Here is a 15,020-nt window from a genome sequence, read left to right as displayed (position 1 = left end):
GATGGCTATGCCGTCCATGTGATTGTGAGGTCCTCATCACATGGTCCAGGGGGGCCGAAGAGGACGGAGGGGGACTCCCTGGGCTCCCAGGTAAGTCCCCATACCGTGATCGCCGGCGATCGGGTATGTAGAAAGGACGGTTTGGGCGTTCTATGCCGCCCTCTGGCGTTTAGAGCTGCTTCCCTAAGGATGGCATAGAACGCCCGCGGTCCTTAAGGGGTTAATAAACAGATACTCTAGACACTACAATTACTTCAGTTTATTGAAGTGGTTATGGTGTTGTTGTCCTGTCCCTGCACGTGGTAGAGACTTGCACACGCTGCTCCTAAGAAAATGCTTGCAAGTCCAAAGACTGCCCTTGTCTCTGTAATAACTGGTGTTGGAGCAGAGTTGGCAGGACCCAGCACACCAGCAAGTTCTGAGAGCCAGGATGTGTAACTCAGATCTTAAATTGATAGTGTTTTAAAGCACCATACTCCCAATATGACAAATCTGCCAAATAAAAGACTGTAGGCACAGAGTTGTAGAACCACTTTTAAACGTGAATTCAGACTGGAGCTATCACAGCTCCTGCCCTTGACCTGTACTTGGCCAGCGCTGTCCCCACTGGACCCCAGGGGAACCACACAAACTGCTAGACATACATAGAGCTGCAAAATAAACACCCCTATTATACAAAATAACACAAACACAGTGCCTACAAACACAACACCACTGATAATCCACATACATGCACACAACACCACAAGCAGCCCCACACATAAACACACTAACAAACACACAATGTGACATATCACCCACACACAATTCCACAAGCAGTCACCATACACAGCCCATATTTATGGGTATCATACACAATACCACAAACTACTCATAAACATATACAATATTACTGCCCACATATGCACAAATACAAAGTTACAAAGCAGTTGCGGCACCCATAACTAACACAAGCACAAAGCAGCAACATTCACACCTCAGCATGCCAGATCTTGTTTAGACACAGTACTACTAAAAGGTTGTCTGCCCCAGTCTAGAGTGTCACTTTAATGGTTTCAACTGAAAACAGCAGTTATAAACAGTACACACACACAAATATTAGGGGAGCACCCATATTGCTTTTCATGCAGACCTTACCAATTTTGTGGTAAAAAGTTTGCAAAATGGTGTATAAATTGGGATAACATTTTATTACATATGTTCATTTATATACACTATTTTACTTACAATGCTATTGAATAAAGAATATATGCAATCCTTCAAAGTTGAATAAGCACAACTAATTTGATCTTTTTTTTAAATGTGAGAGGTGCAGGTTCCTGAAAATGTCAATATGTAACTATTCTAATCCCATGGATTGAATTCAGCTCACCATTGAATGTTTCAACTAGGAATTCCAGTGCTAAACCAAGGATCTAGACAGTCAGGACGACTAACACACATCTGATATTACTTCAATAAGCCAGTCTTTTGGCCTATCTATTTAAAGATCTCATGCTATAGACTCACCGGAAGTTGATGGCTATATAAAAATGTCAATGGCCAGCCTGTCTTAATCTATTTAATCCCTAAAATGGACAGTCATTTGCTAACAGGTTATGCATACACTGTGTGCAGAATTATTAGGCAAATGAGTATTTTGACCACATCATCCTCTTTATGCATGTTGTCTTACTCCAAGCTGTATAGGCTCGAAAGCCTACTACCAATTAAGCATATTAGGTGATGTGCATCTCTGTAATGAGAAGGGGTGTGGTCTAATGACATCAATACCCTATATCAGGTGTGCATAATTATTAGGCAACTTCCTTTCCTTTGGCAAAATGGGTCAAAAGAAGGACTTGACAGGCTCAGAAAGTCAAAAATAGTGAGATATCTTGCAGAGGGATGCAGCACTCTTAAAATTGCAAAGCTTCTGAAGCGTGATCATCGAACAATCAAGCGTTTCATTCAAAATAGTCAACAGGGTCGCAAGAAGCGTGTGGAGAAACCAAGGCGCAAAATAACTGCACCTGAACTGAGAAAAGTCAAGCGTGCAGCTGCCAAGATGCCACTTGCCACCAGTTTGGCCATATTTCAGAGCTGCAACATCACTGGAGTGCCCGAAAGCACAAGGTGTGCAATACTCAGAGACATGGCCAAGGTAAGAAAGGCTGAAAGACGACCACCACTGAACAAGACACACAAGCTGAAACGTCAAGACTGGGCCAAGAAATATCTCAAGACTGATTTTTCTAAGGTTTTATGGACTGATGAAATGAGAGTGAATCTTGATGGGCCAGATGGATGGATTGGTAAAAGGCAGAGAGCTCCAGTCCGACTCAGACGCCAGCAAGGTGGAGGTGGAGTACTGGTTTGGGCTGGTATCATCAAAGATGAGCTTGTGGGGCCTTTTCGGGTTGAGGATGGAGTCAAGCTCAACTCCCAGTTTCTGGAAGACACCTTCTTCAAGCAGTGGTACAGGAAGAAGTCTGCATCCTTCAAGAAAAACATGATTTTCATGCAGGACAATGCTCCATCACACGCGTCCAAGTACTCCACAGCGTGGCTGGCAAGAAAGGGTATAAAAGAAGAAAATCTAATGACATGGCCTCCTTGTTCACCTGATCTGAACCCCATTGAGAACCTGTGGTCCATCATCAAATGTGAGATTTACAAGGAGGGAAAACAGTACACCTCTCTGAACAGTGTCTGGGAGGCTGTGGTTGCTGCTGCACGCAATGTTGATGGTGAACAGATCAAAACACTGACAGAATCCATGGATGGCAGGCTTTTGAGTGTCCTTGCAAAGAAAGGTGGCTATATTGGTCACTGATTTGTTTTTGTTATGTTTTTGAATGTAGGAAATGTATATTTGTGAATGTTGAGATGTTATATTGAAAAAAGTACTCAAAAAGCTGGAGTGATCCAGACCGGCTGAGTATAGTACTGGAAAGAAAATAAATAGATAAACATAGAATATGGGTACAGTGTAATCTGAACTGAATTGATAAGTAGATCTGGTAACAAAATATGGTGAAACCTAGCCTTAATGGCTCACCTCCATATAAATCCAGTAATACCTTAATACCTATTTGCTCAAAAAATCACCGCTGGCTACTGACTTTATTGGGCAATTAGACATGGTCAAGTCCAGTGGCTAGAGCGTTTTAAATAGGTGAATGTCAGACAACTGACATAGGTATCTGGAATAGGGTCACTAAAACAGTCTGAATATTGGTGAACGCCGAATGGCTATTGATTAACGCTAGTATACATTAGGCCTACGATAATACGGCTGCAGATGACTGGTTAAATCAGAGGCCAAAGAGTGTGTGTGTCCCGGTGTAATCTCAGCTCGCCATGGATCCTTTCAAGCTGCAGACCAGATCTTCTGCTAGACAAGCAGCCATGCGAGGTGTCAAGGTGATCTTACAAGATGTATTGGCAGCTAAAAGAACTCAGAAATCACAAAAGTGCAATGTTTCAGAAGAGAAAAACTTCCAAAAATTTAGAAACGTGAAAATCATTCCAATGGAAACATCATCCTCTGATGACAGCTGTGATAGTTTTGGCTCTGATAATTTTGCAAACCAGAAGAATAGGTTCAGAAAAGGCACCACTGAACAACTGGCTAAAATATTTTCAGAGGGTTCTGATAATGAATCGTTTTGCGGGTTTTCAGAGACTGAAATTCAGGACGTCCTGAAAATTGATTCTGATTCTGAGGAACACATTGAAAAGCGTAAAACACGTCAAGGTCGGCCCAAGAGGAACACATCTCTAAGGGTAGCCTTGAAATTTCCACCAAAACGAAACCAGAGAAACACAAAAGTAAAGGACGAGAAGCCTTCAACTGTAGATGGCTCTGATGATGAATCTGGCCCTAATTTCTTAGAGAAACGTGCTTTGAACATTAAAGAAAACAAAGAGATGCTTGCAAAATTGATGGCTGAGCTGAACAATGTACCTGGGTTCTCATCAATGAAATCTCCATTTTCTCCATCTAATTCAAGAGTTAGACGTACTCCTAAAACTCCCCAATTTGGAGCGAGTACCAGAAAAAATCCAGACCGAAACGCTCGCCCTTACACAAGATCAAGATCTATTATTGATGGACCACCAAGCCCATCTCTAGATGAAGAGGATGATGACCCCTACTATTTAGTGAAGAGGAAGAGAATGTATGATGATTTGGAGGATGAAACTTATGTGCCGAGGAGGAGCCGCCCAAGTATGTCTATACCCCATGTTGTACGACCTGTAGAAGAAATCACAGAGGAAGAGCTTCGTCGCATCTGCTTCAATGTCAGGGAGAAGGTGTACAATAGATCAACGGGCTCAACATGTCATCAATGTCGTCAAAAGACTACAGACACTAAAACAAACTGTCGAAATCCAGAGTGTGTAGGAGTGAGAGGACAGTTCTGTGGCCCATGTTTAAAAAATCGCTATGGAGAGGATGTGAGAAATGCGTTACTAGATCCAGAGTGGCTCTGTCCACCATGCAGAGGAATTTGCAATTGTAGTTTCTGTAGACAGCGCAATGGCCGCTGTGCTACTGGTGTACTGGTTTATCTTGCCAAATACCATGGATTTGACAATGTCCATGCCTATTTAAAAAGCTTGAAACGTGAACTTGAAAAGGAAGACTAAATATTTCAAAATATTGTTCATTCAAACCCTTGAAATACGCGTTATTTTTTTTATTGATGTTTAACATATTGATGTTTTAACATCGGTACACTGTGACAGAATGGTATTTCGAATAATCAGTTAAAGGGCTTTTCTTTTTCTCTTCAGTTGATGGCTCCCTAATTTGATATTCTTGTTTGCCATATTTAAAGATACCAAATTAGGGTAGTGAATAATAGACCAGATTAGTAACTGATCATATACACTTGGTTGCAAATGCAATTAATGCTATTCATATTAACAATTATTCGTTAAAATGACTGAATCACATGGAAGAATTGTGTCCTCATGCAATTCAGGACCTTTTTGATTTGGTTATCTGGTAATCCTTCTGGTAAACTGCTGAATCACCCAATTGTTGCCTGAATTGCTGTTCATCCGAATGCACAAGTCTTTGGTTAAAACAGTTTTTTAGTTACTCCACTTCGTATCCTCTATTTTGAAATGAATATATACCCTTTATATTTTTGTAATGCACCTTATCTAAAAATGGGGTATTTGTAATGGTTAGCAAGCCTAACTGGGAATGCCAATTAAAAAGAAAATGTAAATATTTTATATATGTAAATCTGTTTTGCTTGTAGAAAATGTAACATAAACCATTGTATACAAATACACATTTGTAGAGTTCTGACTGTAATCTGCTCAAAATGAGTTAACCTTTTAAAGGGACACTCCAGGCACCCAGACCACTTCTGCCTATTTGAGTGGTCTGGATGCCAACACCCACTACCTTTAACCCTGCAAGTGTAATTATTGCAGTTTTCATAAACTGCAATAATTACCTTGCAGGGTTAGGTCCTCTAGTAGCGATCTATCAGACAACAACTAGAGGGACTTCAGTGTTCTTAGAACACGAAAAGAGTGTTATATGATGCTGGATGTCCTCACGCTATGTGAGGACCTCAGCGTAGCCAAAATCCCCATAGGAAAGCATTGAATAATGCTTCCTATGGTGAAGCCTAATGCGCATGCGTGGCATTGCCGCACATGCGCATAAGGTCTCAGTCGGCGGGCGAGGAGCCGGATGGGGGCACTACTAGTGCCAGGAAAACCAATACCTATATCCCTTTAAATAACCATTGATCTGGTTGGAAATATTTTCTGATCCCTACCATGGTACTTACATTTTTATTTTGGGGGGGGGGGGGGTCTGAGATATCATTTGTTCTAGTTACCATTTTTAGGATACTAATAACCTGTCTTGCATTGAACATGGTATTTCTCTGGTTTCTAAAGACTTACCTCCTAACACTTTTTTTTTTTTTTGTGCAATGTTGAGGCATTCTGGGAAATGCAGGTGCAACACTGACATACTTTGGACTCTCCGTGCTTTGTTGATCTAAAGGTTATGGGTTCACTTTCAATTTATACTTTGCATCCCCCCCCCTCCCCAGACTGTAATTGTTACTTCAAGTTGCTTGTACCTTAACTGCGTATAAAACAATGCAAATTTTTATTCCGCTGTGATCCCAGAGGAGTTCGCACAAACGCATTTTTAGATTTTGCATGCAAATGTTTGGGACCTAGAAGGGGTAGATTGCATTTATATAAAACTTGGATAAACCTGTTAATAACAAAGTAATGTTTTTTAATAAAACTTAATGTTTTTTTAACACTTACTACCCTCACTGTTTGTGCCTCTAAACCTCTTCCTTTATTTTCACTTTTTGATGAAATGTCTGCTACAAAGACAGCCTTCTTCCAGGAGAAGCTCTGATCAAAGCTAAATGCATACTGTTTTTCTAAAGGTTTTGTTTGTAATCTATTTTCAGACTACATAATTAAAAAGGAAAAACTAAAAAAAAAAAAAAAAAAATCAGAGGCCAAAGTCACACGTGTCACTTACAGCCAGAAGAGGCCGCAATTTAAAAGACCTACTGGTACCAAGCCATCTCTCACTACCGAAAGTAGAAAATACGTGGCTGAGGACCCCAGTAACTGGTACCTTTCAATGTGGCAGGTGTAAAGCATGTAAATACATCCGGAAAAAATCCAAAATCTTTTCGGATTCGACCAACACACAAACACATATGACCAATACCTTCTTCAACTGTCAAACAGAAGGATTGATTTATCTTCTAACCTGCAGCTGCAACCTGAAATATGTAGGGAAGACCTTTAGACCTTTTAAAAAACGAATTCTAGAGCATGTAAACTCCGTGAACCCCTCTAGACAAATTGATACGGTCATCTCTCGACACCTTAAATTGAGACACGATGGCTCAGCGCAGGGCCTACGTTTCAATGGTATCGAAAAAATCAAATTAGGACCTAGAAAGGGCGACATAGACATAAAATTACTCCAGCGGGAGAGCTACTGGATCTTCACACTGAAAACCCTATCCTCTACGGGACTAAACGAAGGCTTCTCATATACTCCCTTTATCTGATATGAGAACATCTAACCGGAGTGGAGTAGTCCTTTCCTTTTGACACTCTTAACGTGTCCTTCATCTCAATTCATGTACCACCTCTCTACGTTAGTACAGAACCTATCTCTTACTTCCATTTTTAGCACGCTTTATTAATATGGACTATTATTAAAGTGTAATTTGTATATATTGTAAATATGTATATTAACGATATGCTCTATCAGAACCACTGTATCTCTAGGACACATGACCTGTCTGTCCCTATAAATAGTACCCCAATATCTCTCCACTTCCCTCTAAATAAGCTATCTTCTAAGACCATCCAATTCTATATATGCTCCTAGCAGCGCTCCAAACCAAATTATTAGCACAAATATGTCAGCAAATATGAGGGACGCATTGTCATTACTTTAGCAGTTTGAACTCACAGAGTTACTTAGGTTTATGTATATATACGCTCGGGCTTGGGTCAGATCAATACACACTGAACAACACGGTTGGCCATCCACTTGAGGTCTAGATCAGTATCACCTCAGATGAGTGTAGAACTGTAGCCATGTAATCTCAGGGTATTGACAAATTCTTAACAAAAGATAAACAGTACGCAGTACCTACTCATGTTCTAATGAGCCCCAATGTATAGTAGGACTGCATTACCTATCTGACACCAACAATACACCTATATATTCCCATTAGAACAGGCATAACTAAGCCAAGACTGGAAATTCTATAGATAGTGTCTATGGCTGAGGAAGGCGGCTATAATAATATATGACTCTCCTCAGTACCTAGGAGTCTGGGCTATCCCGACAGCAGATGATCCAGGGGACACAAGACATTGTCATAAACATGCCAGTATATCCCCCAGAACCCATATCCTCACCTTAGCGGATCACACGGTATAAAGTTACCCAGGTCCTCTGGGATAATATACATCACATCTTGTAGTAGATGAATTTTGAACAGCATTGGCATTCGTCCAAAAAAGGAGGGGTATCTAACTATATATCTTTACGTTTATAAATTCACATCACCCCGGACGACATATGGACTCTTAGCCTTGTTTCTCTATGGCATACAAGAAAGAAACGCAACGAATTAGTTCTATCTAAATGGGAACAGTAAGCACTGTCACCTCATTTTTCGAACTGTCAGTAACATAATTTGATCAGCACATAATCACTTTCACCATAACGGCACACACAGTGGTAACTAAGCCGTTTTGTTCTCAAGTGATGTGATTTGTAACACTGTAATAGCTCTGTCCAACTGCTACAGTAATGTTGTTCCTCGTCTACTTATATACCTAGGTGCATGTGAACTCTCTCAGCACTTCGGTAGTTAAAACGATCTGAGAGCCAGACGGAGCATAACGAACATGATTGGATGGCGGAATCTAGCTCATTAGCATATCACCACGTGGGTGAGTTGGCGCCGGAATGCACAAGCTACCGGCTCAACGATTGGACAATTCTCTGAGATACAAGTATCTGACTACATATAAAAGGAGATGAGGGATCAGTCTCCAGTCAGCCCCTGACGAAGGTGCATCTAAGCAAGCACCGAAACGCGCGTCGGGCTCTATGGGCTCATTTTCGTTCACATTTTTTTCTCACTAGGGCTATCTATCACTATGTGCAGGCAACCAACATTCTAAGTATGGTTCTGCACATAGAGTCACTCTAATCTTTATCTATTTCTTTCACCTCCTTTTTGTTGGGTCACTACTTTGCTTTTGGTCTATAGAGGATTTTTCCTCTAGGTGTCATTGGGGAATACTGAGAAGCATGCTGAACACATCCCTGTAGTTATTGTAACCACTACAAGTGTAGTGTTACAGTTACCTAGCAATAATTTCTAGGGTTATATGAATACCTAGATGCTAAATGTTCATTCTACAGTGAAGTGGCTGCATGCTACCCCTAATGCCGACTTTGGCCTCTGATTTAACCAGTCATCTGCAGCCATATTATCGTAGGCCTAATGTATACTAGCGTTAATCAATAGCCATTCGGCGTTCACCAATATTCAGACTGTTTTAGTGACCCTATTCCAGATACCTATGTCAGTTGTCTGACATTCACCTATTTAAAACGCTCTAGCCACTGGACTTGACCATGTCTAATTGCCCAATAAAGTCAGTAGCCAGCGGTGATTTTTTGAGCAAATGGGTATTAAGGTATTACTGGATTTATATGGAGGTGAGCCATTAAGGCTAGGTTTCACCATATTTTGTTACCAGATCTACTTATCAATTCAGTTCAGATTACACTGTACCCAAATTCTATGTTTATCTATTTATTTTCTTTCCAGTACTATACTCAGCCGGTCTGGATCACTCCAGCTTTTTGAGTACTTTTTTCATTCTTTACGTATAGGGGTTAAGCCCCAGGACACCCCTGGAGTGTCCACTAAGGTGTTCTTCCACCAGTGAGGCGGTTCCAATTTCCAGGACCCATCCTCACAAGTGGAACTTTCCTAGTGAGATGTTATATTGGTTTCACTGGTAAAAATAAATAATTGAAATGGGTATATATTTGTTTTTTGTTAAGTTGCCTAATAATTATGCACAGTAATAGTCACCTGCACACACAGATATCCCCCTAAAATAGCTATAACTAAAAACAAACTAAAAACTACTTCCAAAAATATTCAGCTTTGATATTAAGGAGTTTTTTGATATTAAGGAGTTTTGAGAACATGGTTGTTGTTCAATAATAAAATTAATCCTCAAAAATACAACTTGCCTAATAATTCTGCACTCCCTGTACAGTATCTAGTAAACACTGTGAGGTTTAATCACTAAACATTTAATTATAACAAATTGACATCAAAATTGCAAAATATACACCAAAACTGCTGTGATGACACATTGGTTATCCTGTCATAATTTCGTAATCTGATTTTCATTTAACAAAGACATGCATTTCACTGAATAAACACGGTATTATTAGGATATTAAATGTTAGCATTAGAGTTGAGCGGACACCTGGATGTTCGGGTTCGGCGGGCTCGGCCGAACTTTGAAAAAAAGTCCGGGTTCGGGAATCGAACTTGACCCCGAACTTTTGGGCACTAAAATGCCTCTAAAAAAGTCCTGGAAAGGGCTAGAGGGCTACAAAAATAAGTAAAATGGGGGTAAGAATAGGACAAGTGCCCTGCAAACAAATGTGGAAAGGGAAATCACTTAAAATAACATTAAATACCTAAAAATTAAAAATACAGCTGAGCCATAAAATAGCACTAGATGGAATCTTTGATTTTATCTTTGGAAGAACATAAATCTAAATCTAAAGCATGGCTGTCAGGAGGATCACCAGAATTATCCATTTGAGAGAGGGTTGGAGTGCAGGATATTCTCTTTCATTGTTCAAACTGAGCTCAACTCCTGAACTCAACTAAAAAAAGACAACTGTGTTCTGCAGAGCGACTGACCCGTGCGTGCTGCAGCTGCTCACACAGTCTTATTACCGAGAGCCACCCTTAGAGGAGATTGTCAGAAGGACCTTTTTGGAGGTGCAAGCCTATGTCCTTGCCAATAGACAGAGGGCGACCTCCATGAACCCAGATGAAGGAAGAAGGGGGCAGAGGGCGCCGGGAAGCACAACCACCCTGGCCCACAAGCTACCATACAATACAACTCTTTAGAGGCCCTGTAATTGTAATGAGTCCACTTGAAATCCTTTAGCTCTGATCAATTGGAGGGCAAGTCTGGTGCAGAGGGACTGACCCGTGCGTGCTGCAGCTGAAACTCCACTATCGCCTGCTGCTGCTCGCACAGTCTCTCCAGCATGTGCAAGGTGGAGTTCCACCTTGTGGGCACGTCGCATATGAGGCGGTGAGCGGGAAGGCCAAAGTTACGCTGCAGCGCAGACAGGCGAGGAGCAGCAGCAGGGTGAGAACACCGAAAGCGCGCATAGCTGCTACAGTGAATGTCAAATCCTGTTCCAAGTTGCGGATCAGTCTGGTGATGGTTTCTGGTATCCAGTACTCTTTTTACTGAAGCTGCATCAGGGTCCTGGTATGTGGCCGTACAAACGCTGGTGCTCAACACCAGGGGGTGTGCGGTTACCCTGCACCAGACCCTGCTAATCCATTCCACACTGTGACTCCTAACTTCAGCATCAGGCATACTGGGTCCCGGCCGTCCGGCAGCCGCCCAGACAGTGTCTGGGTCCCCGTCACCGGACTGCGAATGGCTCGTTAAATCTGTTATGGTTCCTTTTCTCGCTCCATCTGTTACTTGGATAACTGTGGGAATTCTAAAAATAATACATGACGACGAGCGCTAGGGGACGGCCGCTCCGCTTTTGCACCCTGCTCCCTCTTATGCTGTGCTGGTGCCTCTGTGCGACCAGCACCTCTTCCTCCAAACTGCATGACCTTGATTCCATGTGGGGTCTAGGACCTCATCATCCTCCACATCATCTTCCACCCACTCCTCAACCCTGCCCTCCTTGCCGGTCTGCACACTGCAGAAAGCCACAGCAGTTGGCACCTGTGTTTTTCCAGCATGTAAAGTCTGCAAAGGACATATGAAAATAGTTTTACAATTGTATCCAGGCAACAGTTTTCCCTATAAACTGACCTCTCAGTTTGACTTGTGAGGGTATTGCCCCCGAATTACAATATTGTTATATTGGTATTTGACGGTTCAATTTGACTTTCAGATATGAAGTGCACCACAGGCCGCAAATGTACTATTAAGCAGTCAAAAAATGTGAATGTTTAAAAATGCTGTCAGAGCACTATTTGACGGTTCTATTTGACTCTCAGATATGAAGAGCACGCCCCAAATTTACTATTTAGCAGTTTAGCAGCAAAACAATTAGAATTTTTACAACTGCGCTGTAACCGCACTATTTGACGCTTCTATTTGACTCTCAGATATGAAGAGCACGCCCCAAATTTACTATTAAGCAGATTAGCACACAGAAAATAAGAATTTTTACAACTGCGCTGCAAGCGCACTATTTGACTCTCAGATATGAAGAGCACGCCAAAAATGTACTATTTAGCAGATTAGCACCCAGAAAATAAGGATGTTTCAAACTGCGCTGTAAGCGCACTATTTGACGCTTCTATTTGACTCTCAGATATGAAGAGCACGCCCAATATGTACTATTTAGCAGCAAAACAATAAGAATTTTTACAACTGTGCAGCGCACTATTTGACGCTTCTATTTGACTCTCAGATATGAAAAGCATGCCCAATATGTACTATTTAGCACCCAAAAATTTTTACGTTTTTAAAACTGCAATGTGACAGCAGTATTTGAAGCTTCTATTTGACTCTCAGATATGAAGTGCACCCCACTAATGTACTAGTTTGCATAATTCTTTCCTAATCTGTCCCTGAAAATGGCAGCATCCTCTCCCTACACTAATAAGCACTCATGTGGCGCTACGCGACTCCAGCTTATATATAGAGGCTGGGTCACACGCTGCACTGGCCAATCACAGCCATGCCATTAGTAGGTATGGCTGTGATGGCTTCTAAGGGCACATGAGTCAAATGCTTGTTGATTGGCTGCCCTGCAGCCTTTCAAAACGCGCCATTAAATCGCCGAACAACGAACTCCAACAAAACAATCAATAGATACATTCATTCATACAACAGAGTCAGATACAGTGATGTTGGAGAGTTATACATCATTTGATTTATAACTACATACTGCCAATAGGGTAAATTCTGGAACTATTCTTTTAAGTGAGGAAAATGCGGGTATGATCAAAGTCTTTCAATGTGTCGTTGCTATGAAATATCTTATAGTTCACGAAAGCTTGATGTTTGACTTCATGCAGTTTGACTGCTGCCAATATAATAGAATGTTGCATACAGTCAGGTCCATAAATATTGGGACATCGACACAATTCTAATCTTTTTGGCTCTATACACCACCACAATGGATTTGAAATGAAATGAACAAGATGTGCTTTAACTGCAGACTTTCAGCTTTAATTTGAGGGTATTTACATCCAAATCAGGTGTATATGTGCCTCCCACTTTTCAAGGGACCAAAAGTAATAGGACAATTGGATGCTCAGCTGTTCCATGGCCAGGTGTGTGTTATTCCCTCATTATCCCATTTACAAGGAGCAGATAAAAGGTCCAGAGTTCATTTCAAGTGTGCTATTTGCATTTGGAATCTGTTGCTGTCAACTCTCAATATGAGATCCAAAGAGCTGTCACTATCAGTGAAGCAAGCAATCATTAGGCTGAAAAAACAAAACAAACCCATCAGAAAGATAGCAAAAACATTAGGTGTGGCCAAATCAACTGTTTGGAACATCCTTAAAAAGAAAGAACGCACTGGTAAGCTCAGCAACACCAAAAGACCCGGAATACCACGGAAAACAACTGTGGTGGATGACCAAAGAATTATTTCCCTGGTGAAGAAAACACCCTTCCACAACAGTTGGCCAGATCAAGAACACTCTCCAGGAGATAGGTGTATGTGTGTCAAAGTCAACAATCAAGAGAAGACTTCACCAGAGTGAATACAGAGAGTTCACCACAAGATATAAACCATTTGTGAGCCTCAAAAACAGGAAGTCGAGATTAGAGTTTGCCAAACATCTAAAAAAGCCTTCACAGTTCTGGAACAACATCCTATAGACAGATGAGACCAAGATCAACTTGTAAAAGAGTGATGGGAAGAGAAGAGTATGGAGAAGGAAAGGAACTGCTCATGATCCAAAGCATACCACCTTATCAGTGAAGCATGGTGGTGGTAGTGTCATGGCGTGGGCATGTATGTTCTCTTGTATTTATTGATGATGTGACTGCTGACAAAAGCAGCAGGATGAATTCTGAAGTGACAATATTATCTGCTCATATTCAGCCAAATGTTTCAGAACTCATTGGACGGCGCTTCACAGTGCAGATGGACAATGACCCGAAGCATACTGCAAAAGCAACCAAAGAGTTTTTAAGGGAAAGAAGTGGAATGTTATGCAATGGCCAAGTCAATCACCTGACCTGAATCCGATTGAGCAGGCATTTCACTTGATGAAGTTTGTCTTGAAGGGGAAAGGGAAGGGAAAATGCCCCAAGAACTGAAGGGAAATGCCCAAAGAAATGCCCCAAGAACTGAAGGGAAAATGCCCCAAGAACAAGCAGGAACTTAAGACCGTTGCAGTAGAGGCCTGGCAGAGCATCACCAGGGATGAAACCCAGCGTTTGGTGATGTCTATGCGTTCCACACTTCAGGGTGTAATTGACTGCAAAGGATTTGCAACCATGTATTAAAAAGTGAAAGTTTGATTTATGACTGTTAATCTGTCCCATTACTTTTGGTCCCTTAAAAAGTGTGAGGCACATATACAAACTGTTGTATTTCCTACACCGTTCACCTGATTTGGATGTAAATACCCTTAAATTAAAGCTGAAAGTCTGCAGTTAAAGCACATCTTGTTTGTTTAATTTCAAACCAATTGTGTTGGTGTATAGAACCAAAAAGATTAGAATTGTGTCGATGTCCCAATATTTATGGACCTGACTGTATGTGTTAGCTCTGTTTGAAGTGGTATTTAGGGCTCCATTTGCAGCACAGCACACAAAAAAATAGCAAATCTGATTCCGGTAAAATTGTATCATGTGCACCTATTTTAACAATGTCCAAAAATGGGGAAAGCAAATTCTGAGTAGTACATTTCAAAAACACTGCCACTGGCAAAGTCATTGAAATTCTTGAAAGGAATGCCTAAAGGTACGTGTCCACAGGAAACCAATAGGCAGGGAAAGAGTTACCTGAAGCCTATCACAATCCTACCAACTTCTGGTAACCCTCCATCCTCAGCTCCTGGAAGACTAAGCCCCAAAGAGCCACATCGCTGGAGCCCACTCAAGAGTGCAATGGAAAATATCATAGGTACATACTATGTACTACATAAGATGACTTTTGACCATCAGTCATTGACACTTATCTATTATAGGGTTATTTGCTATAGTGAGAACTGTAAGGAATT

General features: G+C 41.3%; 2 protein-coding genes across 2 annotated transcripts in view; one reads left to right on the top strand and one right to left on the bottom strand.

The window, feature by feature from the left end:
- Window positions 1-15,020, bottom strand: part of MND1 (meiotic nuclear divisions 1) — a 131,547-nt gene that overhangs the window by 24,281 nt on the left and 92,246 nt on the right. The gene's annotated exons all lie outside the window — the stretch shown is intronic.
- LOC134615557 (cell division cycle-associated protein 7-like) lies at window positions 3,327-5,702 on the top strand. The gene has a single exon (XM_063460099.1). It carries the CDS (start codon window positions 3,343-3,345, stop codon window positions 4,633-4,635), a length of 1,293 nt encoding a protein of 430 aa, XP_063316169.1. The 5' UTR covers window positions 3,327-3,342; the 3' UTR covers window positions 4,636-5,702.

Source organism: Pelobates fuscus, chromosome 6 (genome assembly GCF_036172605.1).
Source record: "Pelobates fuscus isolate aPelFus1 chromosome 6, aPelFus1.pri, whole genome shotgun sequence".
NCBI lineage: Eukaryota > Metazoa > Chordata > Amphibia > Anura > Pelobatidae > Pelobates > Pelobates fuscus.
The sequence above is the reverse complement of the archived record's forward strand: the minus strand, read 5'-3'. Positions and strand labels throughout refer to the sequence as shown.

Excerpts from the sequence above, each read along its gene's own strand:
- LOC134615557 (XM_063460099.1), top strand. The coding sequence starts at position 3,343 with ATGGATCCTTTCAAGCTGCAGACCAGATCTTCTGCTAGACAAGCAGCC.